The sequence below is a fragment of the Stegastes partitus genome, unplaced genomic scaffold (genome assembly GCF_000690725.1).
Source record: "Stegastes partitus isolate 25-593 unplaced genomic scaffold, Stegastes_partitus-1.0.2 Scaffold86, whole genome shotgun sequence".
Classification (NCBI taxonomy): Eukaryota; Metazoa; Chordata; class Actinopteri; family Pomacentridae; genus Stegastes; species Stegastes partitus.
Genome location: NW_007577817.1, coordinates 842,544 through 850,547, shown reverse-complemented (window position 1 = coordinate 850,547; position 8,004 = coordinate 842,544). Strand labels below are relative to the sequence as shown.

General features: G+C 39.6%; 1 protein-coding gene across 5 annotated transcripts in view; it reads right to left on the bottom strand.

Annotated features, from left to right (window-relative positions):
• Positions 1–324: 324 nt before the first annotated feature.
• Positions 325–8,004, bottom strand: part of LOC103353859 (histone-lysine N-methyltransferase EHMT1-like) — a 31,965-nt gene continuing 24,285 nt past the window's right edge. For all 5 annotated transcript variants that reach the window (XM_008277028.1, XM_008277027.1, XM_008277030.1 and 2 more), the window contains 6 exons: positions 7,836–7,913; positions 6,817–6,932; positions 6,301–6,387; positions 6,107–6,185; positions 652–827; positions 325–560 (listed from right to left, as the gene is read on the bottom strand). In XM_008277028.1, the coding sequence (XP_008275250.1) occupies positions 464–560; positions 652–827; positions 6,107–6,185; positions 6,301–6,387; positions 6,817–6,932; positions 7,836–7,913 (633 nt within the window). In that variant the 3' untranslated portion in view covers positions 325–463. The remainder of the gene's footprint in view (positions 561–651; positions 828–6,106; positions 6,186–6,300; positions 6,388–6,816; positions 6,933–7,835; positions 7,914–8,004) is intronic.

Genomic DNA, 8,004 nt, shown 5'->3' with positions numbered 1-8,004 from the left:
GATTATCACTAGCTTATACGAAGTGAGGTGGTTTGACAAAATTACTTTGTAGTGTTTAAAAGTAAAAACTTACATTTTATTACAAGCCAAAATGTATGTGGACATTGATCATACTGTTGTGTACTTCTGTGTCAGTTTTTTTCTGGTTCAATCCCATTAGCTCTGGTAAAGTACAACATCATTTTAGCCAATCCCAGCTGACTTAGGGAAAGGCATGGTACGCCCTGGATAGTTTGCCAGTCTACCATTATATTAATTTTGTCATCACCCAACATGAAAGAAGCTGTATCTCTTATCACGTGTCTAATAAAAACTGGATGAAAACATGTTTTAAGAATGTGTTTAATGGATAATTGAAAATTGTAAAAATGCATGTTCAAAGAAGAGATCAGTCCATAGAAAACATTGACAGTGACAGAATGTGTCCAGAGAGCGAAAGAGATCAGAGGTCATCTGTGCGTTTCTATCTGCTGTCAGCTGTGTGGCGACACTTGAGAGACCCACACTGGCAGCTGAAGTGTTTTCTCTTTATCCTCCAGTAGGAATCGCCATAATCAAATCTAGTGAGGAAAACATAGCATTCATGTCATCATGCTATCTTGATTTCATTGGCAGCAAACAGACCCTGAGGTTGTTGTTTTCACCACTCACCCTATGTGGTCTCCAGCTTTGATGGGTTTGCTGGAGAAGAAGGCTATCTTAGGGAAGCGTAGGTCCTGGTGCATGGTGAACACCCTCACAGCCAACAGGTTGGGCTCACACAGATGATTGATGAAACGGCCGATATTGCCAAAGAGTCTTGCATCAATGCAGTGGACGTCCCCCACCTGCACAAGATGATGAACCAAATGAACCACAGTCATATGGGGTACATTCTATCCAGCTCATACATGATTAATCCCACCCTCACATCTCTGTGACACAGAAATTATTCTTTCTCTGTCATATTGGAAGATGTTGCATCCTGTAATATGACAGGAAACAAAGACAGAGAAGGAAAACAGGTTTACAGTTATTTTCATTGCTTCCACATGTCTGTTCTGTTCCTTCCATAACAAACAAAATGTAATTATAAAGTTGAAACCAGAAGTTTACATACACTGTATAAAAAGACAGATAAGATGTGACAAAACTTTTCCGGTTTTAGGTCAATTATGATTACTAAAACTATTTCTATTTGCGTAACACCAGAGTAACGACAGAATGTTTTAGAGAATTTTTTCATTACTTCTTTTCAAAGTCAGAAGTTTACATATTTGTAACTCTTGGTCTTCCTTTCCTGGGGCGGTCTCATGAGAGCCAGTTTCATCATAGCGTTTGATAGTTCTTGCGACTGCACTTGAGGATACATTCAAAGTTCTTGAAGTTTTCCAGATCCACTGACCTTCATGTCTTAAAGTAATTATGGACTGTCGTTTCTCTTTCTCTCTTTCTCTTTCGAGAGGTTCTTGCCATACTGTGGATTACAACAGCAGTCAAATAGGGCTATCCACTGTGTACTAACTCTGCGTCTGCACAACACAACTGATGGTCTCAAACACATTCAGAAGGCCAGTAATTCCAGAAATTAACTCTTGACAAGGCACGCCTGTTAATTCAAAACCATTCCAGGAGATGACCTCATGAAGCTGACTGAGACAATGCCAAGAGTATGCAAAGCTGTCATCAAAGCAAAAAGGGGCTACTTTAAAGGATCTAAAATAGAAAACACATTCCTGTTTAACACTTTTTTGTTTACTACATAATTCCATATGTATAGTTTTAATGTCTTCAGTATTAATTTACAGCCAGTGTTTCCTCTACATTCATTTACTAGTGGCGGGCTGCCATTCCTAAATCCAAGCCACCGTTCCTTCAAATTTCTTTCTTTCTTTTTTTTTTTTTACGGTCCCAAAGACACCACTGTGCATTGTCTCCACCTTCACAGCAGAGTCCTGCACTGGGTTGGTAACTAAGGAACTAAGGTAAACCACAGATAAATATCTTGGTCAGTATCTACTCTTAGGGGGTTTAATACGACGTAAATCACGAAGGTAGACTACAGATAACTATCTTGCTCAGTATCTACTCTTTGGGAGGTTAATACAATGTTTGTTAGTCACGAGAGTGCAGTCTTGAAAGTGATGTCACGTCCAGCACCAGGCTCCAGGTCAGAGAGTCAGAGGAGGGCCGTCTTGGAGAATAGGGAAGCTACTTACCAGAGAACTTACTTACCATTAGCTTAAGGTAACTAAAAATAGATTTTACAAGTTAAATAGACATTCACAAAATATTGATGGCCAGCTAACATTACGCAACATATTGGTATCTTAAGTTAATTGGGCCCGGTGCCAACTCAGTGTCGCTAACGTGAGTAAACTAACTGATAGCACTAAGCTAATATGTACACGACATGATGGAACTGCTGACTGCATCTTCAGATGAGCTTGTTTAAATATTTCTCTAAGAAGAGAAAGACACCTGATGAAGATGATGCTTGTCTGGTATCATCAGCCTTTTACTGACTCATAAATCCTGATGGTTTGGTAAAAAAATAGTGTTCATACTTGTAACCAGATGTGATGTGAGTGTAAATTATTTAACGTTAATGTTTTATGTAACCGTATAAGACAGGTAACATTAGACAGGGAGCAGCAGTGGAACAAAGTGAAGGAGAGCAGAGTGGAGGAGCAGGAGAGAGATGAGCGTAGAGCAGAAACACCTAAAGGGAAGCACAGGCCATCAGGCTGGGACCCTACATGGGGTGAAAGAAACAGCTGGTTCTACTCATGGCTCAACCACCACACTGATAATGTTGAGTTTCCATTAACCTTTTTTTTTTCCCTTTCTTATCCTTTTGCATAATATACGATAACGGGGAGCCAGGCGACAGGTCAGGGGGGAGATATCATTATCACGCCCACACTCTGTGATTGGGTTACAACCTGGGCAGCTGACCTTAGATTGAACTAAGCAAAATACCTGTGACTAGTGCTTGCCAAGGCTAAGTGGAAAGTACCTACGCAAAGTCTGCTGGAAGACGCGAATGCAGTTCTACTAACTATCCCGACTGTAACCATTACTGAGACAAATAGACTGATCTACACAACAGTAATCTTAGAAATGCTTACAAGATGAACATCAAAAGCTATAAGAAGCAGTATCCCCCATGAAAAAGACGACTGAAGACCAAATCTAAGGCAATAAGAAGGGAAGTTGACACCAGTTAAGTCAAGCACCTGCAACTGATTGACAGAGCAGTCACCAAGACTGTAAGACCAAAAGAAACAATCTGTGCACTGCCTGAACTGTGTACAACAGGGGTATCCAATCCTGGTCCTCGAGGGCCACAATCCTGCCTTTTTTTTTTAGATGTTTCCCTCTTCCAACACACCTGATTCAAATGATCAGCTCATCCTCAAGCTGTGCAGAAGCCTGATGACGATCCTGATCAGGGAAACATCTAAAACATGCAGGATTGTGGCCCTCGAGGACCAGGATTGGATACCCCTGGTATACAATAAAGCTTATGATTCCATGCCACAAACATGGATACTGGAGTGCCTGGAGCTGTGCAACAGCATACATGGATAGCCAAAACCAGGTAACTGCCACAGTGTACAGAAACATCTACACCGAGTATAGGATTGTCGACTCAGGATCAGAGAATGACCAACCTAGGATCCTGTGGGACTTTCAAATTCAGACTGAAACTGGTGGTGGCCAATCAACCAGACATTGTGGTATTTGATTAACAGCAAAAGAAGGCGGTAGTGACAGATGTACCAATCCAAAGTGAGAGCAACATCAAAAAGAAGGAAAATTAAAAGCTTGAAAAATACCAAGGTCTGGGAGAGGAGCTAGAAAAGATGTGGAAAGTAAAGGCAACAGTGGTGTCAGTGATGATTGGAGCACTTGGGACTATAATCCCCAAACTGGGAGAGTGGCTTCAACAGATCCCAGAAAAATCCATCCTTCGGTCCATTATCTATACACCGCTTAATCCTCACTAGGGTCGCGGGGGGCTGGAGTCTATCCCAGCTTAGGGCGAAGTCTGGGGACACCCTGGACAGGTCGACAGTCTATCACAGGGCTACACTGAGAGACAGACAACCAAGCACACTCACATTCACACCTACGGACAATTTAGAATCACCAATTAGCCTCAACATGTTTTTGGACCTTGTGAGAGGAAGCCAAAGAATCCAGAGGGAACCCACGCTGCATGGGGAGAACGCAAACCTTCTTGCTGCAAGGCAACAGTGCTAACCACCAAGCCCCCTTGCAGCCTGATCCAAGAAACAACATCTGAGATCTCTGTCCAGAGGAGTACAGTCCCAGTCTTTGAAACAGTTAAGATATCGCACAGAACCCTTGGGCTCACAGGCATTTGGTAGAAGACCCAACCGTGAAAGAGTCATAAGACCGCCCACATTTGTGAGTGGAAAGTACAGTGGCAAGAAAACGTATGTGAACCCCCTGACATTTCCGAGTTTTCTGCATTAATTGTTCATAAAATTTGATCTGATCTACATCTAAGTCACAAGTATAGACAAATACAATGTGCTCAACATAATACCATGTAATACCATACATGATTGCATACATTACGAAGTACTGTTCACGTGCCAATGCACCACATGATGAATGCTGTGCACTATGGGTACTTAAGATGGCGGCCTCAGTCTAATGTTTAGCAGTCTGAGGAAGAGCATTTTGCTCGAAACGTCACACCAATAAATTGTAAAAGGAAGCTTGTTTGGTGTGCGGATCGTTCTTCTGTTCTTCTTTTCTTTTTAGATGTAGACCAGATCACATTTTATGAACAATTAATGCAGAAAACTAGGAAATGTCAGAGGGTTCACATACTTTTTCTTGCCACTGTACATACACTGTTCAAAAATTTTATGAAACACTTAGTCATTACAGTATAACACCAATTCAATTAAACTTCTGGGATATGGATCCGTCCAGTTAGGAAGTGCAAGTGATTGTAAATCCCCCCCACCCCTCAATAGATTCATACTTTTAGTTTCCTCTGTCCATTTTCATGTCATTTTGTTCTCAATAAATTACACAGTGTATATCAATGATTTAAGTGTTCCCTTTATTTTTTGAGCAGTGTGTGCATATAAATATATATCGTTTAGACTATTTCTAGGAATTCCTTTTTCCATGCTGAAAATCAGTGATGGATGTTTTATAGATAATTAAGTGTTCGTCTAACTTAAAGCAGGATTCCCAGAGGGCTGCATCACGAAGCACGATTGACATAACCAGGCTTTCTTTGTGTAAATCAGCACGACAAAACTAACGTCCCAGTCAGAGATAACAGGTACCACAAAGGTGGCTATCAACTTTCTTTGTTAACTCTGCTTAAACTCTGTGCACATTCACACAAAAGGGGGCATTTAACGCATCATTTGACTCTCCTTCTACACAAAATGAAAACAATCTTGTGTAACTGCTGCAGTCAACAAGCTGATATATTAGAAAACAATGAAGAATACAAAACTTTATGATGGTAAAAACAAAGCACTGCTACTAAAAATGATGCAGAAAAGGAATGCTGGTTAAAAAAAAAATGGCAATATAATGTATATATATAATATATTTATTTTACCGATGCAGCCACTTATTTCTAACTGACAGCTGCACATTAACGCTGTTGAACTTTAAATTTCATTTATTTAAATATGATAATGTACTGAAGTGCATTTAGGTCTGACACCATCCCATAATGCAAGATATTGTTTAAATTTTTGGCTCAATCAAAGTGCAATTATGTATATACCAGTAGAATAAACCATTTTCTAATCTGTGTTCCATTAGTTGCAGCACCAGCAGTGTAAACTGACTTGACAGCAAATCAGGACCAAACATCGAAATATATTTATGTGATTTATGCATCACCAACATGTTGGGTTCCCATAGCAAAAAACCCCAAAACAAAACAAGAAGTCAAAGTGAAAAAACTACATAGATGAGCATTTTGTCTGCAGAGAGCTGGGCTCTCTAACATCACATCACTTCTTGTGAACACTGGTGTGTCCAATTACGTTTTATTACCAATATGCAAGCCTGGCTCGTGCACCTTCAAAAATTCATGTAAAATAATTAAAATCACCTTATTGTCAAGGGTGAAGAGAAAAGAGTCATTCTCTCTTTTGTCTGCCTCTGCATCAGTGATAATCTCCCCTACATACCTGTGGAAACATCAGGAGAGAGGGAAAGAGCTCAGACGCAGCTTCTGTTCAATATTTTATGCTGCATAATACTGAATTCAGTCATTTCTCTCAAGAAATCCTTTCCTGTCCTCACTCGCAAATGAATGTTCCTTGAGGTATATCCTGCATGGCCCTTACTCCCCAGCCCATCCTCTGTGTCCTGAAGAGCTGCAGTCGGGCTCTGAAACAAACAACATCAAGGCAATTATCTCTTTGAGCAGCTGGTGGAGCAGCAGCCCACTATACAGGAACATTAAGACAGAAAATGTATATTAATTATTAGATATTATATATATATATTATTATAATATTTTAATTAAAGACAGATACATGACAAGACCTAATCCCTTTCCTTGAAAAGAAACGTGTCCTTTCTTCACTGGCCAGGGATAAAATCACTGCCTTCTAGCCAAGTCCTGGTACTGTATATACACTGCCACCTCTAGGCCCCTATCAACTACAGTGTACATATCAATTGACTATTAGGCCTCAGCCAAAACTAATACTGTACTTTGGAAGGAGCATACAACTAAACAAACACTAGTAAGATCCACAGTCAGCTGTTTGATGAATAGCTACTTTGGACATCCTAAAAACAGGAATAGGTCACCTGAGTCCATTCTGGACCACACGGTTCCTACAGGTCCTCCAGCAGGAGCAGGCATGGTTACACTCAAACAGTACCGGAGGTTCCCGCTGACAGAAGTCTAAAGGGAGTCGACCCTCCTGCGTGCACACACCCATAACAGACATCTTACAAAACAGCTTTTGGGGATAAAAACACTGATTCTCTCTTGAGACCATCTGCTACTTTCAGAAACAAACATGTTTGTTTGACATCCCGGTATTTTGGGCATACTGCAACTGATTACATATATAGTGCTTAACAGATTTATTGGACAACATGTCTAATTTGTTAAGCCTATACATATATATAGACTGACCATCAAGCATAACATTTAACCACTAATACGATTTTTTCTGTTCAGGAATTCAAGTAAATGATCATAATTTGACCTCTTAATCAAGAAATAATAATGTGCTTTAGCATTTTTCCTGTTTTTTTTTTTTTTTTGTAAATCTGTAAATTTGAAAATTTATGGATAACGGCAATAATTATAGTTTAGCATTAAACATATCATTTTGGTTAAAGATCTTCTACATACTGGTGTATCAACCATTGCAGAAACATGAAAAATGATTTTCGGAATTACCAATGCTGCCAACACCTAAATTTTGTTCTGGCATGCTATACATGATGGTAGTATGTGTACTAGAACACCATCCTCTTTTTTTGGAAGAAAAAAAATCGAGAGTCTGAAACCAGAATTACTGGAGGCAGAAGACGGACACAACAATTTGCTAAGATCCCAAAGTTAAACTAATATTTGCTAAGTAAATGTTTTATATTATTAAATTGTACACAAGCATGAAACCAAGCAGAAGTGACACAGTGCCAAAAAAATATAACATGGTAAAATGGACACTGAACAAGTTATTTGTTATTCTAAATGTAAAGGACACTGGCAAAACTTCAAGGAATGTATTACTAAAACAAAATCCAACTTTAAATTTCAATTGCATTTTGGTAGTGTGTGTGTGTGTGTGTGTGTGTGTGTGTTAACTTACACTGTCATACCAACAGCGCAGACTGAGCTGACCACACATGCAGGTGCTGGACAAGCACTCATCTGTACAGCTGCAGTGCTGAGTGACACAGTTACAAATTAAAAGTATTACTGACATTTTGCAGTTTTCATCTTACATTATTGTATTATTTTTGATGTCATTGAATGTA